At 34.0% G+C, this 20011-nt stretch overlaps 1 protein-coding gene across 2 annotated transcripts in view; it reads right to left on the bottom strand.

Annotated features, from left to right (window-relative positions):
* The window catches only part of SEMA3A (semaphorin 3A), a 381041-nt gene that overhangs the window by 206116 nt on the left and 154914 nt on the right, over positions 1–20011 (bottom strand). Inside the window, exons 1-2 of one of the 2 annotated variants that reach the window (XM_037736535.1) lie at positions 4868–4944; positions 4192–4385 (exon numbers count right to left, since the gene is read on the bottom strand). In XM_037736535.1, the coding sequence (XP_037592463.1) occupies positions 4192–4303 (112 nt within the window). In that variant the 5' untranslated portion in view covers positions 4304–4385; positions 4868–4944. Of the gene's footprint in view, positions 1–4191; positions 4386–4867; positions 4945–20011 lie in introns of those variants that run through there. The other variant, XM_037736534.1, reaches the window with a different exon arrangement.

The raw sequence follows: 20011 nt of genomic DNA, 5'->3' as shown, positions 1-20011 counted from the left end.
TAGCCCTCATCTGAGCTGATCAGCATTGAATCAAAAGATGTGTGCCTATTTTATGTTCATTTTATATTATTTTGCCAGGGTATACTTGTTGAATAGATGAATAAAAAGTTCTAGTTTTCAGTGTTTTTAAATTCAAGATTTCAGAATCAAAATATGACTTATAAGGTGAATAGAATTTGAGAAGAAAAGGTCATCCAAAGTTCTGCTAACAAATATACAGTGAGTATTTGAGAAAAGGCATGCAAATAATTGATAACTTCTTTGCTCTATGCATGTATGTGTGTGAATCTGTGGGTTTGTCTTCCCCCCAATCCCCAAATATCTTTCCTAGAAACATTCCATTTCAGCTATGAGGAGATTTTTAGGGTAAGACTAACTCTATCCTTTACTATTATGTGAATGTTCAAGATATCCATGAAAACTTTTCACGGAATACAAAAGACAACACCCACTTTATTATTTTATATATATACACACCTATATATAATTTAAAATATCAACATCATTTTAAATCAATAATTTTATTTGTGAAGAATTATATTGTGATTCACAACTTGTAGATTGCTGAGGTTATTTTCACAATTATAAATGAAGTTATTTTCTGAATTATAAAATTATAAAATAAAGTTATATTTTCAATGTATTGAAATGTATGTATGTATATACCTATGTGTACACATAAATGTACTGGTGTATATACAGACACACACACACACACAAATACTGCTCTGATGAAAGTAAAGAAAAATTTAAAGGAAAGACAAGAAGTTTAATTAGAAAATCATTATTCATATTAATTTTTGAACTAATTGTAACTTATTGAACAAAAGGTAAATAACCTTTGCAAATCTTACTTCAGAAATTTTAACTAAATAAAATTATCTTCTTGTCGCAAAGATACATATGAGAATTTTGATTTAATTGATAATCTTGTTCTTACAATAACAACTTGAGTCTGAGAAAAAACAAAAACTTTAGAAAATAGAAAAAAGCCTTCAGAATGTCTACCACTTTTTAAAGTGCTATTTACTAAGTCCTTCCTATGAAGTTAAGGTTAAAATCATTGATTTAACCTTTGGATTCACAGGATCACCACCACATTGAGACTTGCATGTGTCTTTGATTTCTACCAAAACTGAAGCACACAGTGTCCTGGAATAGCCCATTACATTGAATGATGGAACATTTGTCATTTGTTTAAAACCCAAACCCTAATTATTTTCTTGTGATTCATGCAGGTTTTTCTGAAGACTTCATTGTATCACATATTCCAAATGGAAGATTATATGATTTTCTAGTATTTCATGAGAAAAGTGAAATTTCGCTAGTTTTGTAGAGGAAATAAACACTTATGTACCACCTTTTCAAATACGGACTTTGCCATTTAGCCTTATTACATACATTTAAAGAAGACAAAAGTATTTCTGAGTGAATGTTTCTTAAGGATAATTTCTATGTGACTGCTGAGATTTACAGAGTTCTCACATTTTCTTCCCCCATAAGGATTCTAAATCAGATTGGTACAGAGGAAAAGCCAGCATACCCCATTTTTCTAATATTATCACTTCTCCAGATGGTCCTGAACACATCTATTCAATTCCTTTTCCCTAGAAAGTAAAGAGGTATCTTATTAGATATGTATAGCCGCTACAAAGGCTATCTTCCTGTTTTTACTTTTTTTTTTTTTTAAACATATCAAGGCTCCTTCATCTCCTACCAAGCAAAAATGACAAGTGGAAAGTAAGCACAGTGATTGCCTGAAACTTCATCTTGGCAACCTGAGCAATGAGAGAGTTAATGGTGGATCTTTGAAAACAAGTGACCATGGGAAATTAAGGTTGGCAGGGATTTAACTCTTCATGAATCATGCTGGAATATTTTTAAGGGCGATGCAGTGGATGTTTTAACTGTGTTTGACATCTAATTAAGGAGAAACAAGAGGTAGCTTAAAAAAAAATTTCTATTGTACCTTAGAAACAAAGTACTGACAACTGGCTACCAGACACTTGCTTTGGCCAAACAAACGTAGATGTAGAGACCAAAAGGTAATGACAGATTAATAAAATAACAGAAAAAACTTTCCTCATCCCACTCCTTTTATTCTTCTTGATGTTGTTCATTTCAAAGTTTATTTTACCAAATTATTAAGCTCTAGGTAAATCAATGAAATTGTTATGTAGCTATAGAGCAGTTTTTTACTTAAAGGAGAACAGAATAATTCTAATGCATGCCACTACTAAAAAAGGCTTGTTAAGACAGTATCAAATCTATACACCTTGCTGATATATACAGCTTGCTTCATTGGATAGGTTTAAAGTGTACAACAAAGGATACTCAAATTAAATGACATCTTTTTAATGTACAGAAAGAACAAGTGCTTCCTCTATCATGGAGAGTAATCTATTACCATGGAAATAAAATTCTTGCAAAATAAAGAAGCATTATTCCCTATTTTTATTTTATTTTAAAATGTATTTAGCACTTAGTAGATTTTTAAAATATATTTCATGATTTTAACCTTGTTAAACTAAAAATATTACAAATAGCCAGTCACATCTTTGAGAACTAAAGTTGCATGTAAAACTTACTCATAGGGAACATAAACTTGGATAATGTGGACAATCAACTTAGATTTATTTGCTGTCACCTTGTCAAGGAGTGAAAATAGAAAGCAAAACTGATAAAAGCATAGATACCATAATATCATATACTATGGAAATAATTTAAAGACACTAAATTAATTAAATAATGAATGTTATATGGTTTTTTTAAAAAAAATTACATAAATACAATTACACTTCTGTTTGCTGATGTTTAAATCTATTCCCAAATTGATACCAGGAAAACATTATAACAAAAAATAACTAGATATTCTAAATCAATGAATTTTCTCTAATGAGAACTAAATTCAAATAAACACATTAATAGGTGTTTAATTTTCTAATTCAAAGTGTGAAAATTACATCTCTTTCTTATTTGAAATCCTCATTCACACTAGGACATTCAGAAAGAGATGTTCCCCATCATTTGCGAATTAAAAAATATGTTTTCTGGCATAAGAGCAATTTACAGTAGACAGACATCTCTACAAATGCATTTAATAATTTTTCTTTTAACTTATAAGCTAAAAAATAAGCTTAATTAGAGCTTCTCCTGCTCCACCCCCAATTTCAGAAATCTGAGAATCATAAGAAATCAACACCTTAGGGAGTAAAACTACTTGAGTTAGAGCAGTTTAATCTTCAATTCCATTTTAATAATACCTGGGATATAGAAATATTTTCTGCCACAAATTTATGTATATCACTGTGGGATCTACTTTAGCATGAGTTTATATACCATCTATCAATAAGATCTATCTAAGCAAATGTAGAAAAAATATCTTATAAAAAATCCTCATTAAAAAATAAGCACATACATTAAATTGTAACCAAATAAAGTACTAGCGATAAAGCTCTTTATTCTCTCTTAAATTTATACTTTTTAAGAGAAGTTTACACAACTACCTATGCAAGCAGAGAGTAATGTGTCTGCAATTCTCACTCAAGCACATATAGAATTAAATAACATAATATTTCAAAGACTTCAAATTTACACAAATTAGCCAAATACACAGTCTTTTGTACCATCATAACACACTGTGGAAAAACTAGTCTGTTCCATCCAGTTTATGCTCTCTTGGCAAACCATGATCTACTGCTTATGTTAAGCATCTGATTGTCAGATTTGAACAAACTGAATATTCATGATGACGATTAACCATTTCATGTCTAAAACTAAGAAGACACAATTCATCATAGTAATTATTATAGGTAAGGCATGCACATCTACAAAGAGACCATTTTTCCATTTGTATTTTTTAGAAAATATTTCAATAGAAGTAAAGTCAGAAAAATTAACAGGCATAAGATACGATACTAAGATATACAGATCAGCGTGTACTAGGCATGCAGCTCTTTTCAGCAAATGTGATTAAATGTTCTTTGTTTGCATTTAAATTGTCATATATCAAACAGAAGACATGCTTTTTACAAAAGGGTTTAAAACATCTCAGAAAGAGACACATAATCACATAGGTTTTCCAGGTTAAACTAAAGGTTTGATGATTTGGGGTTGGGAGGGAGTTCAAGGAATGAAAGGGGGGGGGCTGTTATTACAAAGCTAACCAAATAAAAGAAAAATAAGGTTTACCTTTGTAGGATAATTTCAGCCTTGGCACATTGTTCTTCCCATTTTGATAGTTTGCTCTTGCTGCAAGTAATACTCCCCAGAAAAGACAGACAATCCTAGTTAACCAGCCCATGCTGCAGACGCTGTAGGTCCCTTTGCTGCTTTAGTCTTCGTTCCTGTATTGTGCGGCCAGAGAAGTTCAAACAATCTGGAAACTGGAGGTAACAGGTGATTTAGGTCAGTTTCATTCATAAATGCAGACAATCAAGACCTCATGGCAACACTAACACCTCTTCTTCTGTAACAGTCACTGAAGCACAGAAACTTCAAACCCTCCAAAAAAAAAAAAAAAAAAAAAAAAAAATCCGAGCCAGGCACTGGATAATGAGGCACAACTGTTGTGTGGAAAGAAAAAAAAAAAAAAAATTAACAAGGTCTGCTGCAGTGGTGCTTAAGAACCAGTTCCTTTTATCTAAGCTCCTCTGATAGCTGGTGGCGGACTCTAATCCTGCTCCCTGCTTCATTCGGCTCCGGGGAAGCAGAATGAAAGGGAAACAGACAGAGAGAGAGAGAGAGAGAGAGAGAGAGAAAGAGAGAGAGAGAGAAAGAGAGAAGCCGTGAGCAGCGCGGAGTTTTCCTGCACGCACGTAGGGGGAGATGACACAAGATCCCACAGACAGGTTTCCCCAACACTCACTAGACTGGCTGACAATGGGAGAACAGGCGAGCTCAACCCACTCCCCTTCCCTCCTGTCACACAACACATGCAAAAAACATCTCGTAGAGATTAGAGCCGAGCCGGGAGCAGAACCCTCCGGCGTGCCTGTGAAAGGCATGTAGCTATAAATTTACTTCCCAAGGCAAGCGTTGTTTCATAGCCATTTTTGGGTGCAATTTTGATTTTTAAAAATCTGAATTCCGCTACCTACAAAATTTACAATTCTTGTTCATTATGCAATCCTGCTGAACTTGTGCATTATATGTGTGTGTGCCTGTGTGTCTATATATCCTCATCAATACAACTTTAACCACTGAAGGTTTTAAAGCCTTGTTTGAGATCATTCCCTCCTCCCAACTAACCCCCTGGGCTCAGCCACCCCCTTCCTCTGTCCCACTGCAATTTCAGGGAAGAAATTCCTAGTAAAGCCCATTCCAACAATCAGTTCAAGACAAATATAGGTCCTCTGAGACTTATAAATTACAACAGGGGATTCTCAAAAGGATACTCAGAATTTAAAAACATCTATAGTTTTCCAGCTTCTGGAATGCTCTGGCTAACATTGTTAATGCATCACATCTCATTAATTAAAGCCACTTCCCTAGTTTTGGTTTAAAGGGCAGCGGAAGATGACAAAGTTCACAAAAGTCCCTGCTGAGTGTCAAAGAGTAACATAAAAAGAATATTTCTGTGTCTTCATGAGCTGCTGAAGGGTTACTAAATTTTCTGTGGGACACACAGGCATATATTCAGGCAGTCATAGGAACACCATTAGTTCCTTCCTAAACAAGTATGTTGTCTGTGGCCTCTCAATTTTCTTATTTTTCATTCAGTTTTTCTCAAAGATGATGTTTTTACAAGAATCTTTAGAGATGTATAAAAAAGTTAACAGGACAGAACTTTCTCTTCTTTATTCCCCAACTCTTTCTGCCCTACCCCTCCTACCGCCACTCCCCACCCCCACCTCCAGATACAGTACAGCGCTAGGAATCCAGACACTCAGCTTCAATAGTATGGAAACTTCTTGGCTGAAAGGAGAGTGTGGGTCTCACAATTAAAAATATAAACACCTACTGAAAGTGGCTTAGTATTCTTAAGAAAATTATCTAAGCATTGTCACTACAACTTTCATTACTTAATGTCTCTACTGTATACCAGTAGAGAAAGCACAGCGCCCTCTCTCTCTCGCCTTTGGACGTGTGACTTGTGTGAATGTAGGTGGAGAAGGAGGAAGAGGACCAGGAGGATTTAAAGAGGAGAGAATGGGGAAAAGGGAGGAGGAATTCTGCCTCTACTTCACTAGATTGATTCATCAAACAGATCTTATTGTATTTGTCAGTTTCCGCAAGCCTATTGATCAGCCAGTATTGTTAAGAAAATAAAATCCTAAAATAATGTTGATTTTACTGATTCCCACACTTGTTATCCTGGGCACTTTTCACGCTCTAGGCAATGGATTAAGGTTACAAATGACAAGAGGCTTGTCTGTCTTCCATGGATTACTCTCCATAGACATTTATTCTGCAGAGGAATTCATGTCGCTTTGGGATTATTTCAAAGAATGGACTAATGAATTATCCTATTGAAATCTCACATATAATTAGCTTAAATACTTTAAATAGTTTTACCATTTTCATTAGTATATATTTTACATGTCTTAAAATATATTCATATTTTTACTTTAGTTTTGTTTTCTAGAATAGAAGAGCAAGTTTATTTTGTCAAAACTAAACAGGATAATCTTTTAAGAGTGTCCATTTCACCTGTGTCACATCTAATCCTAAGACATTTTGATGTGTTCCAGGTAAAATAAAAGGCTGTAAGTCAATTTCAATAAAAGAGGGTCAAAATTGGCTCCAGTAGGGAAGAAAGACATTCAGTCTAGATTTTGAACCACAAAATCAGGACACAGTTATTTCATTTCATAAAACAAATAAATTAATGTTGATGCATGAAAGTTGGTAGCACAGATACCCCCATACACAAACTATTTTTTCTAAACTGTGATATGCTTATTTATATTTGATATTTTTCTTACCCTCAAATTACTTACGATTTTGTGTTTTTCCAGATATTTAAAAGTTTCATAGGTTTGCACTTACATTTGCTTTTCTGCAGATTTTTTATTTAAAAAAATGTGAACATAGTAAATTCTTCAGGCAAACTAACTGTCCTAGACTGATTAAATTATAAAATAGCAGAAATGTCTGGTCACACATAGATAATCCAAATGTTAAATAAAAAATGAAAGAAGAAAGTAAAATGCCTGACAAATACTTACAAAAGCATTCCGAATATTTTCTTTCTATTGCCTTCTCATTTGACTTTGGTCAGAGTTAAATAAAATGGTATTTAACTATTTTTTAATATCCCCAAACACCTGGGGATAATCAAGTTTCAACTTATTTCTCAACTAAAGTGGAAGCAAGGTATGGGTGGACCTGGATGGGAGGTATCAGAATCTATGGGAATCTGGCTGCATGTTCGAAATGCAGATTTTAATCCACTCCTCCAAAGATTACTCCTTACTCTGAGAATCTGTGGCCTAAATTCTGAAATGAGAAAACCTGCGGTATTTGACATAATAATCATTTATTTTACTGTATCATTTATTACTTTTCAAAAGCCACAAGTATTATATTGGCCTTTTGTTTTGTTTGGAGATGGAGTTTCACTCTTGTTGCCCAGGGTGGAGTGCAGTGGCATGATCTTGGCTCATGGCAACGTCCACCTCCTGGGTTCAAGTGATTCTTCTGCCTCAGCCTCCTGAGTAGCTGGAATTACAGACACTTGCCACCACGCCTGGCTAATTTTTTGTATTTTTAGTACAGGCATGGTTTCACCATGTTGCCAGACTGGCCAGGTTGGTCTTAAACTCCTGAACTCAGGTGATCCACCTGCCTTGGCCACCCAAAGTGCTGGAATTTCAGGAGTAAGCCACTGTGCTCGGCCTTATATTGGCCTTTTAACATTGAATTTTATTTAAGGTATAAGTGAAATATTCTTATTTATTTCTTCCCCAAAGCAGCCTATTTTCAATTACTTTTCTAACCCATAATTTACATCATGTACTATATTTAACTCTATTTGTAACTGAGTTTCTAGTGTGTTCTAACAATTCAAGTTTTCAAATATGATTAACTCCTGCCATGGAATTAAATTTGAGCAGGTGCTTAATAGGATGATCATGCTGTTGTATACTTCTCTGTCAAATAAATCAGTAGTTTTTAACCTTACCTCACTCTGTATTGAGAAAGAGTACTAAAATTTTTGACAGTGGCAACTTTCTGGATGGTGTGCTTAATTTTCTAGAGGAACAATACTTCCTACTTCACAACAGGTTAGTTAACTTGTTTTTCAGAAAAGACCTCTGTAGTCTTAGAAGATACTATTAAAGTATTTACACATTGGCTATGTATTTTTTAATCTTTCCATGTATTGGATGAAACCAATGTGTATAATTTTAAAATGTTCACTCTTTATGTTTTGCTATTATTGAAACAAATCTAGATAGTAATAAACATCATAATTTAAGAGCAGTATTGTTTCTTAATTTGTGAGATAGCAGTCTGAGTACTTTCCTAGGTTATACATACCCTGAATCTCTCTGTGAGTAGTAGGTAGAAATGCTCCCTGTATTTGTGCATAAAAGAATATAAGGAAAAACTGTGTTTTAGATGTATTTCAAAGATTTAGTGAATAAAATGTACATGCAGTTATGTTGCACTTGATTAAATAATCTCACCTATTTCTGCAATTCACCTTCCATGCCCATTTTATTGTGATCAGATACAGAAACTCCCCAAAAGTGTGTGCCACCCTCAGAAAAAGATAACGTCTTTAAAGGAAATTACTAACTTAGGAATTTTTAAATGAGTTAGTTAACCTGTTCTTCTAAGAAATAACACCAAAGAGGAAACCAGTACTAAAAACACAAATTTTAGTACTCTTGGCAAGGTGTTTTTCAATTGAGTCATGTAAAAAACATATTATTTTTCACTCAACATCTGTTATTTCCGTTTTTTTTTCCTTCCAAGGATGCTTCACTAGTATTTGAGAAAGGCTTACAATCAACAGAATTTCAGCAAATGTCATAGTCAAACATTTGCCCTTGCTCTGACTTCCAATGTTGGAAATTCATTTTTAATGAGGGTTTTTCTAGTACAAGAAACTTGAGCCTTTTTTTTCTATAAAAGAATTGTGTGGGTGAAAAAATTCTTTAGAAGATCAGAAGACACTCTATTAATTGGAAAAACTAAATAGTTGATGTATTATTCATTCTAGCCAGAAATGATAGTGATTTAGGAACTATTGTAGTTGTTGCTGGAAACGGGGTGGCAGGTTAAAAGCAATGTTTAAGAAATTGAGTTAAACTTTTCATAGTCTGACCCTTATGAATGCTTTCAGTATAAGCAACATGAGAAAGCATAAATTGAGAGAAGGAATTGATAAAATGCAAAGAGAATTAAATCCCTAGGGAAGCATTAACTTTTCCGTCTCTCTTTGACTCTCTTACCCTCCGCCCCCCCACCACCCGCCCTCATCATGAATGGTGATTTCAGTAAAAAAAGCTCTTCTCTCCTCTGGACAGAATTTGTAAGAGTTTGAAAAAAACAAAACAAAACAAAAACAAATTTTGTGTTGTCCTGTTTTCTCTTACAATATTAGGGTAAATAGAACTCAGAACATAAAAATATCCCATTTTTCAAATGAATTGATGTAATTAGTCTTAATATTAAAACAATACAGAAGGAGACAAGAACTGATCAAATATTCATTAATCATGGCCAGAGATCTGAAGAAAAATCTAGACAACTTAGGTTATTAGAAATTACAGGGAAAGTCTTCTAGTGGTAAACTGTCCTTTCCTTGAGAGTATGAGTAATGGAGCCCGTAGGTGAATTTTATTAGGTTAGTAAGTTTGAGTGGGGGATGAAAGAGAGTGACAAGAGGAGCGATGCATAAAATTTCATAAGTTATGCTTAGTATCCCACTTGCCAAATATAGCTAAAATCCAGTTATAGGAATGATTTATCACTTCTATGGTCTCTTTTCTTTTGTATTCTTAAATCCAACACATTTTTAACATTTCAGAATGTTTTAAAGTGGCATTTTCTCTTTTCTATGTGCATAAGGGTCTTATCATCACTACAGCTTCTTCATGAGATTATCTGAGGAATGAATGCTGTATTCCTGAATACTAAAATATTAAAAGCAGTGAAACGCTGAAAATACCTGGGTTTTTTTTTTTTTTTTTTTTTTTTTTATTTCGCTCTTGCACCTCAACTCAAATGGAACAAGAAAGTTTTCAAGTGAGACAAAAATCCCATTGTTAATACTGATCAGTACAGGCTAGGCAGTGAGGAGGAAAAAATGAGGCATCTGTGGAATACAAATGAAATGAGCAGGTTGGCTATCGAGTGTTTCAGGCTATTAAGTTATTAGTTATTTGCTTTCAGTAAAGGCGTATCACACACTCTTTCACTGAATAAATAAGTAGATCTACACTAAATAAACAAAGTGAAGAGACTAAGCAATATTGTTTAAAGGATTACTTTACATCTGAGTCACGTAAAGCAGATGCATTGAGTTCTCCTTTGTTACCCATGGAAAAAGAATGTTGCACCTCAGATTTAAGTTTATTACAATCTCTATAGCCTCAGAAGAGGCCTTTTTTCTTTGTTTTAAATGTTTTTGAAACTGATAAGGATAAAGAACAGAAAGGCTGAAACCTAGAATTAAAGCTCCTTAAAAGGGTTTATTATAATGGCAAAACCAACTGTTTGGCAAACAGTGATTCACAATCTACAGTGCATTCTGCTTTTTAAGGGCACATATTTCTCCAAGTTGCAATAGTTAGAAAAAAACTGACTTCAATTATTCTTTCTTATTCCATATTGTCTCAAGTGTAAAACATCATTTGATCCAGTTTATGCTTCTTTCCCCACCCCCCAATGTGTGGAGTAGCATTATATTCCAGGTTTAATTTCACTGCCTTGGCTACAAAAGCAGCTGTCACCTTATGGAGGAGATTAGAAAATGCCTTGTTTATTAGTTATCAATGTTTTTATTATTGACAATAAGTTTTTAAAAATCCCATTTTTTTCTCAGAGCATATTGATAGAACTAATCTCTTTGAAAGTCAATCAACATAAATTCATTTTCCTTTCTCCGTTGTATCAGGAGAACAGAAATAGCATCCAATATGTCTAACTTTGAATCCTCTTACATTACAGATTCAAGTTGAAAAAGTTTTGACTTGAGGACTTGAGTGACAATGTGAGTATTCTCCTAGTTGATTTTTTAATGTTGATACATAACTTTGGTGACTTAAAGCACTTTAAAGATCCTCAAATATCGAGTTGAATTTTATAATATTCCTTTTGAGACAGAAACGATGTTCGCCCAATCCAATTCTGTTCTCACATACACTTTACCATCTCTACTAAAGTTTTATCAGTGAACTGCCATAATGTGTGGTCATACATGAGGAAAATAAATTAACTTATTTTTTGAACCTACGATTTCAAACGAGTGTAGTTCTCATTGTGTAACTTTGTTGAAATGGCATTTGATATGTTTAATAGAATTGCTCTACATGGCAACTATAGTTAGCAATGTATTGAATTCTAAAAAAAATGCTAAGAGAGTGAATGTAAAGTATTCTCACCACAAAAGTGATAACTATGGGAGGAAATGCATATGCTAATTAGCTACATTTAGTCATTCCACATTGTATACATGCTTTAAAACAATATGTCCTACACAGTTAATACATCCAATTTTATTGTAAATTTAAAAAATAATAATAATCTGATATTTTGGTCGTCTAATTTTATCTATTAAATATTCACTGCACATTTAATGATGCTGTGAAGCCTCTTTCTGTTCTGTTAAGTCAAAACTGCAAACACTTATGGAAATAAGAAAACTAAAATTGAACAAACGGAGTTAATGTGGTAGTCTGTTTCTTGGGCTATTGACATGACTTGGCAGGTATTTGTTATAGTGTGCAATCCAGTGAGCTTAATTTATTTCCAGAGTCGTAATTTTAAATATACTCTTTCTCTACTTTCAAAACCGGTAACCATTGAAAACATTTTACTTATCACATATCTTGCATTGTTTCCTGTATATTTATCCATTCATTCAACAAAATTTTGAGCTATGTTTAGGTGCCAGTCTTTGTGACTTACAAAACTAATCAGAGGTTTTTTTTTGTTTGTTTTTATTTTTTATTTTTTTGAGGACAGAGATGTATACTCCTAGTCATGAGTGTCTTAACGCCAATTTATCTGTGTTTTTCCTGCCCCAAGTCATATAAACCAAATATATATCTTTCTGTATCTATTTTGGCATAATGTGCTTAATTTTTTAATACATCTATACTGTTATATTCTTTTCATCAATTCCTGTGTTGTTTTTCATGCCTTCTAGTAACTTCTCTATTCTTCCTGAAGACTCAAGCTGATGACAGACTGTCTACATATTTTGTTGGATTACTCATGATTAAGGGCCATTGTATTCCCCTAAAACTAATCTGCCTATAGTTTGCATTAGGGACTCAGGATATAAGATTTTACATTAAGGACTCAGTATATAGGATTATTTTATATATTTTTGAAAAAGCCTTGCATGAAACAACACAATATTTTCCAATTATTCTAGGAGCTCCTTCTTCCTACGGTTCTATGGTGTTGGGTGCATTTATCTATTACAGTTCTTATTACTTTATATCATAATACACTTCCTCAGTGGACTCTAATAGCAAAGGGAAGAGAAACTATTTTTTCTTATTATTTTATTTTTAATGCTCCACATAAAATTTGGCACAGAGTAACGCCTAACCTATTAATTAATGGAAATTAGTCAGGGGAAATGTATATTCGATAGCTAAAATACTGTGTCCAGAAATCTCCCAGTTTTAACAGTTTGTGGAAATTACCTCTTTGTAGTAATAATATATATTTTTTTCCAAGACAGAGTTTTGCTCTTGTTGCCTTGGCTGGAATGCAATGATGTGATCTTCACTCACTGTAACCTCCACTTCCCAGGTTCAGGTGATTTTCCTGCCTCAGCCTCTCAAGTTGCAGGTCTTATAGGAATGCACCACCAAGCCCAGTTAATTTTTCTATTTTTAGTAGAGACGGGGCTTCACCGTGTTAGGCAGGCTGGTCTCAAACTACTGCCCTCAAGTGATCCAACTGCCCTGACCTCTGAAAGTGCTGGGATTATAGGCATGAGCCATGGCACCCAGCTCTTTGTTGATGTAATTGCACTAGTTGTTAATGCTTTTATGTTAAGCATGTATTAGAGTGTAGACCATGGCATTAGAAAGAATTCTAACATGCTGCTAAAATAACCATATTATAGTTCACAAAAAAATAAGTTTATTTTCTCCGTCAAAGCATAGAAAGTTTTATTGTTAACTTTTATACAATTACATATCTCTTGAGATTAAAGACTCCTCCTCGCCAGTGAACTATCAAAGTATGTTACTCATATTGATAATCAAAATGAATATTCTACAATGTTTCTAAATGTGTAGTGTTTCCAGATGGTAATGTTCTATTTTTTTAATTTAAATAATTAAGAATGATAGTTATGAAACTCTCAGGAAATAAAGCCCAATTGTGAAAATTCATGTACCATATAAGACAGAACATCTGGATTTAAGTCACAAGATCATAATTTGTAGCAATATAATATAAATTTCAGTTTGTCTGGAATGCAGTTGATCATCCCCTTCTCCCATCATGGTTAGCAAATGAGATATATTTGTTATTGCCAAATACAAGGACATCCAGGGTCCCACGCTTCCTGACACTGTGGAGACAGACTTTGCAGTCACAGAGTTTGGGTAAGCCTCTGGGCATCAGAATTGAACATGGGCATAAGGATACCATGTTGATACTGGGGAGAAACATTAGTGATTCTGAAATGCTGTTTAGGAGAAAAAGGAGGCAACTTCTTGAGAATCACCTGCCATAGGTACCACAAAGGCTAAACAAAAGAGAGGAGGATCTAAGCTGTTATTAATTTTATGGTTTGAAAAGTTGCCCTTTAAGTATTACATGCTAGATTTTAGATGTGCTATATTTACATATTAGATGCAGTAGGTTTGACCATGAAGAATCAGATAATCTAAATTAAAATGTGAAGATTAAAGAGGGCAGTAGTAAGCAGAGAAACCATGACTTAGACTAACAAGTATGAGGCTGACTTTGCTAATCAGCCCCATAACTCCAAGCAGCTGCAAATTGAAGGAGAGCAACATTTCACCACTTCACAAATTGCTGGTGACTCACTTGGCCAGATGTGCATTTGAGATCCTCCATCTTTCATGGCTTGCACAAAAAGAATGGTATCTTTTATGGTAAATCAAACCTTAAATTATTAGAAGACCCATTACTAGAACTAAATCCTCAACATGTGAGTGAGTTTTAATAACCTAAGTCACAAACTTCATGAGTTATTGAGTATTTATGTTTCAGAGCAAATTATTTTCCCAGATAAGTGTCATAGTTAACTTTAGGAAGCAGAGACGTTAGGGTCAACAGGTGAAACACCTGTACAATTATTATGGGAATATCTCCTGCTACTATTTATATTTCAAGTAATTCCATCTCATAGGTCAATGGCACTCTTTACTATTTTAACTATTCAACAAGTTTTGTTTCATGCTGTTTTCAGAACACTAGGGAATCGTGATTGGCTGGTAAATAAGTTAATTTTCCATTCTGGTGGAATTTTTACTATAATAGTTTCAACAGGAACATTCTCTCTTTGCCTTTGGTGTCATTGTTAAAATATCTTGGCAAAAACATGACAATTATTACAGTTATGCAACTATCTTTTAACAGTTTCTCAGATCTGCAAATGGACACCCACAAAAAAGTCATTTAAATTCATAAGATGAACTCTTACAGATATCTAAATTTACAAAATAATTCATGTCCAATATTTATTTTTTCATACTTTCCAGAAGTCTAGAAACAGTATAAAGCATAAAAATATAATTGCCACAATCTGAATATAATTATAATTTCTATTCATAAGCATCCATCCATGACAAAATTCCTAGATTTATTAGCGCTAAGTAGTATGATACATTCAGTAGACTTTAAAGAATCATGTTTTATAACATGATCCAGAATTTTGAAAGTTTATTCCTACTGTAGTCCCTCAAAAATACTGTTTCAAATGTATTCAACAGCATTTTCAAATGTGAATTCAATAAATGTGTAAAGCCCTTAGTCTCTTACTAAATCAAGTCTATCAGAAAGTGGTTTGAATGTCACTAGTTATTTTATAGGAATAATAATGTTTTAGCTTTAAATAAACTTAGGCTCAGTCTACTTTAAAACTAGAGTGCCAGGATGAAAATAAAGACCCTTCTTTTAGAAATAGAGATGACTGAGTTACATTTAACAAGATGCAGGATGTGGCACTTCAGCTATCTAACAGTGACGGGCTATTTGTAACCCCAGCAGCTAGATCATATTTCCTTTCCCTCATGCAATTTCAGAATAATTTAATAAAAATAACATGACTGACTCTATGGCATTCTTCCTGTTCTGATTTATTTAAATGTTAATATCTCTACAATAAAGACATACTTTAAGAGCATTAAGAAAGAAAGTAAAATAAGCCAATTTTCCTTTGGTGAATTTTTAAAAGTTTAGTTTATTGTAGAAACTGTTAAATACAGTGAGTTCCAACCAAGTTTCTCTTCAAAGAATCAATATGCCACTATGTTCAGTTTCTGTGTTCTTTGTTCTCCATTTAAAATTTAACTTCCTCATTCTCTTCCTCTCCTTGTCCCTAGTTTCAGTAAAGAAGCTTCCTGCCAGCTCTAATCAGTAGTTCACATCTGTTCCACTGGTTACCTGCACCTATTCCTCTCGCCAAAACTGCACGTCCCCTAGCACATCCCCCTCCTAACCCACATATTTAGAGGCCTGAATTATCCTAGTCACCTGCTCTGTTCTGAATCACCCCTGGTCACCTCCTTGGTCCTGAGTCACCCCTAGTCACCTGCTCTGACCTGAGTCACCTTTAGTCACCTGTTCTGTAATTAGAAACTGCTCTCCTCACCACCCTGGCCCATACCTCTGCTCTCTTTAAAATAGACAATCAGAATTAGCCTAGACTGTGCAGTCCAACCCTAGCCAATGGGGGAACGACACAGCAGTACAGGCTACCTGCCTCAGGGATAAGACACACCTCCCTTGTTCAGGAGTGCTCTCACCACTGCTCCATCCATGAGACACACACTTCCATAAAAGTAAATTGCCTTGCTGAGAAAATTTATATTCAAGTGCTATTTCTTTTGTGGCACCAAGTTTATTTCTAATAAAACCAAGATGGCATTTAATTTACTTTAAAGGGTTTTCTCTGATTGCTGTTACTTATCTATTAAACGGGTTTGCAATAGTTTCTACAGTTCTTTCTTGTTCAACTGCAAAAACAAGTGACAGAATATGGTAAAAATAAATGAGTAAGATAATTTTCTATGTATTATAGCAATTGTATATTATAATATCCTTTTCTGTAACTCATTCTATCTCTAATTTGATTACCCCTTTTTAAATATTCAATTCTTTACATAGTCTTGCAAAATTATTTATCCTAATTATAGACACCCAAACACTGATTATCACTATTAGTTAAATCACCATACATATAGGTGTTTTGGGCATGTTTACATGTATTCATCCTGTCAGTGAAGTGTGTATTTTACAAATATATTCATCTTTTAGCACTGCTATAAGAGACCTCTTCAATGGTGAGGGTCATATGGGCTGTTTCCTGTGAAATTCCCAGTAACATTCCTTTCACACAATGAGTACTCAATAAATGTAAGTGAATTACTTCCTGACTATTGTCATGGTTCCTGGGAGATGCAGGGTGGGGTTGGCAGCAAGAGACAAAGGTGGCTGTCAAAATTGTGATATTTAGATGAATGGTAAAAGTAGGATTTGAAACAAATTCTGAAGATTTTCAGAACTCTACCCATTCTATCAAATTCTGATTCAAATGATTCTATATATTCCATAACCCACTAAGATCAGTTTGAAAAACAAACCCCAGAATTCATAAAACTGGTCAAAGTCCACTTGCTTACTTAAAATATAATTGCTTAAAAGGGTTATGTTTAGAAACTATGTTTAACTGAAGAAATTACCGTGTTCTGTTTTGGGATGTGTAGAAGAGTAGTTTGTTTGAGGGTGATGAAATATGCTTAAGTAATAGAATTTCAATAGGTATGGGTATGACAAAAATGGCTTTCATTTTGCTGAGTTATCTGACCCATAAGCTAAAAATCAGGCACAATAAAATTTAAGAAGTTAAATCCTCTTCCTGTAGGTGTAGGAAAAATTTGTCTTCCTTTTCCTAGGAGGTTGGTGGGGCTGTTGCTGTGGGAGGCAGGTCTCCCTCCATTTGCACTACAATAAAGGAAGACTGCCGTGACAGAATAAGGCTGTGTGTGGGATGATGACCCTAAAACAGTGAGACAGTGAGAAGACTGCATTTATGTGGATGTTTTTCCTCCCAGGACTTTCCTCCCAAGATTAAAGGCATTTAGTCTTGTGTATTTAATATATGTGTATATGCACACATGCACATTTATACATACATACACACATTTATACACATGCACATACATATGCATATTTACCTAATGTATATATGTATATACTTATATATACACGTATGCCTATATTATATACACACATGTACATATTTGATAAAATTCAAATAGTTAATAAATATTTGTGTCAGGCTATGTACTAAAATGTTAAGAATGGAGGCAAATGAATACGTTCCCGGTCATCAAAAGTTTGCAATTAAATGAGGGAGACAATGTAAGACTAGCCTTTTAGAAGTATATGGCAACAATCTGCATGTCATTCAACTATAAACTTTAAAACATGGATAAGAGATAATACTCTTACCTTTAAAAAAAAGTATTTAGTAAAGCTGAGGTAGTTTCCAGTAATGTGTCATAAAGTAATTCTCTTCTCTATTGAATGATACAAACTCATGAGTGATTTCTGGCATCTTAAGTATAAGTGGAACAGTTGGCTTTGACCCATTTCCTTATTCTAAATATATACTCTCAGATTTCAGTCTTGCAAAAAGTGATAAAGGCTAGTTTCAGAAATCAGATTCAGAATAAAGAATACTACAAGTTTCTTATTACTGCATTATACATGGAGCTAAAGGTAAACACTATCACCTGAGTCTCATTACCAGAATTGGATACTGTGTATATATAATGCTCTAGAAATTATACCCAACATCTAAATATAACATTATTTTACAACTAATGGGCTAGTAGCCTATTTACCCCTTAATTCTATTTGAAATATTTGTGACTAATATTTGTATTTTAGAATTTTACTGTTCCTCCAAGAGTTTTATTTCATGTATGCTATGGATTAAATATCCCTTTTCATATTTTCATTGTGTTACATATACCTGCATAGAATCTGAAATGAAACTGCAAAGCGGAGAACATTGTGTAACCACTTCTTAGTGATTCAGTTAATTTTAGAGTTGAGCCTTTTATATTACTCAGTGGTCCAAGCAGGAATGACAATGAAAGAATTCTATTATTTAATCACTGCATGTAGTAGGCTGTGTATGTGTGTGCATGTGTTTGTGTGAGTGCAGGCTCAGGCTTGGGCCAAATGCATAGAGTATATTATTAAACAACAAAGAGGCAGTACTGTATGATAAGGAAACCCAACCTGAGTCCTATGTCCAGTTTGGGCACTAACCAATTATGTGTTATGAGATAACGAATTTCTTGGGGCCTCAATATTCTTCTCTATAAATGAATCAGATGGATTAGATAAATTCCACCTTCAGTTTCTACTACTGCTGAAAAAAGCATATCCAAAAGTGTATTTCAAAACCATAGCATAAAATGTGTCACGTAAATTATTAGCAACATTTCATTATTTGGGTTAGGAGTAAGAATTTAATGATTCATATTTCTCCATGTAAAACTGTAATTTTATTTGGAGAATAAAATGTAATACCTGTTATAAAATATTCTGCCATTCAAACCATTCAATAATATCTATGATAGTCCCAATAACAAAACATTAAACTATTAAATAAAAATATTTGTAATATACCTCCTACACTAGACTCTGAGTAAGCACATGGGATAAAATCAATTACATCCTTCTGACATTAAAAGTAATTGGTGTGGTCCAGAAGAACTTGGCTGAAGTTAAAGTTTCTGGAGGGTGTCTACCATGCTTATTACTTTGGAAAGAAAGGTTACTTTTTTTCCTAAGGGGATTATTAGAGACAATAATGTACATGTTCAATGTACATCTTTTACTTGATTACATCAAGATATTCGTATAGCAGAAAAAAACCAATATTATTGGTAATAATTTAAATTCAACTTATTTCAACAAATAGTTATCATTTTCAGACCCTGGAATCATTTCCACACACTAAAGTATTTATCGCAGGGAAAAAAAATGAGCAAGACGTGATTCCTGCCCTTGAGGAGGTCCAAATCAAATGAGGGAAATAGTTGCATAAAAATAAAAAAACAAATAGAGCATGGCAATTGCTCAGAAAATATAGATGATAGGCATTGAGCCCAACCATGGTTTTATAGGAGGCTTCCTGTGGGAGAGGGTGTCTGACTTGGGTCTTAAATGATGAGTAAGAGCAGGTGTAGAAAGATGAGGAGGTCATTCCAAGGCTTCAGCCAAAGTCTTAAAAAGCCACAAAATAGAAGACCTTGTGTGAGTGCAGGAAATGGGAACAATTTTGTCATTAACAGGGTATAAATTGCAAATAGAGAAAGGAGAAATCAGCAGGGGCCAAATAAAAAAGCATCGCCTTAGTCATGCTTGTAACTCTATTGTAGGTGATGAAAGCCATGAAAGGATTTTAAGGAAGAGAATGCTATAGACAGAGTTTTGTTTTAGAAAATGGCATATGGTTGCCGGGCACGGTGGCTCAAGCCTGTAATTCCAGCACTTTGGGAGGCCGAGGCGGGTGGATCACGAGGTCAAGAGATCGAGACCATCCTGGTCAACATGGTGAAACCCCGTCTCTACTAAAACTACAAAAAATTAGCTGGGC

This window comes from Cebus imitator, unplaced genomic scaffold (genome assembly GCF_001604975.1).
Source record: "Cebus imitator isolate Cc_AM_T3 unplaced genomic scaffold, Cebus_imitator-1.0 Scaffold26, whole genome shotgun sequence".
Lineage (NCBI taxonomy): Eukaryota > Metazoa > Chordata > Mammalia > Primates > Cebidae > Cebus > Cebus imitator.
This window is presented reverse-complemented; position numbering and strand designations above follow the sequence as displayed.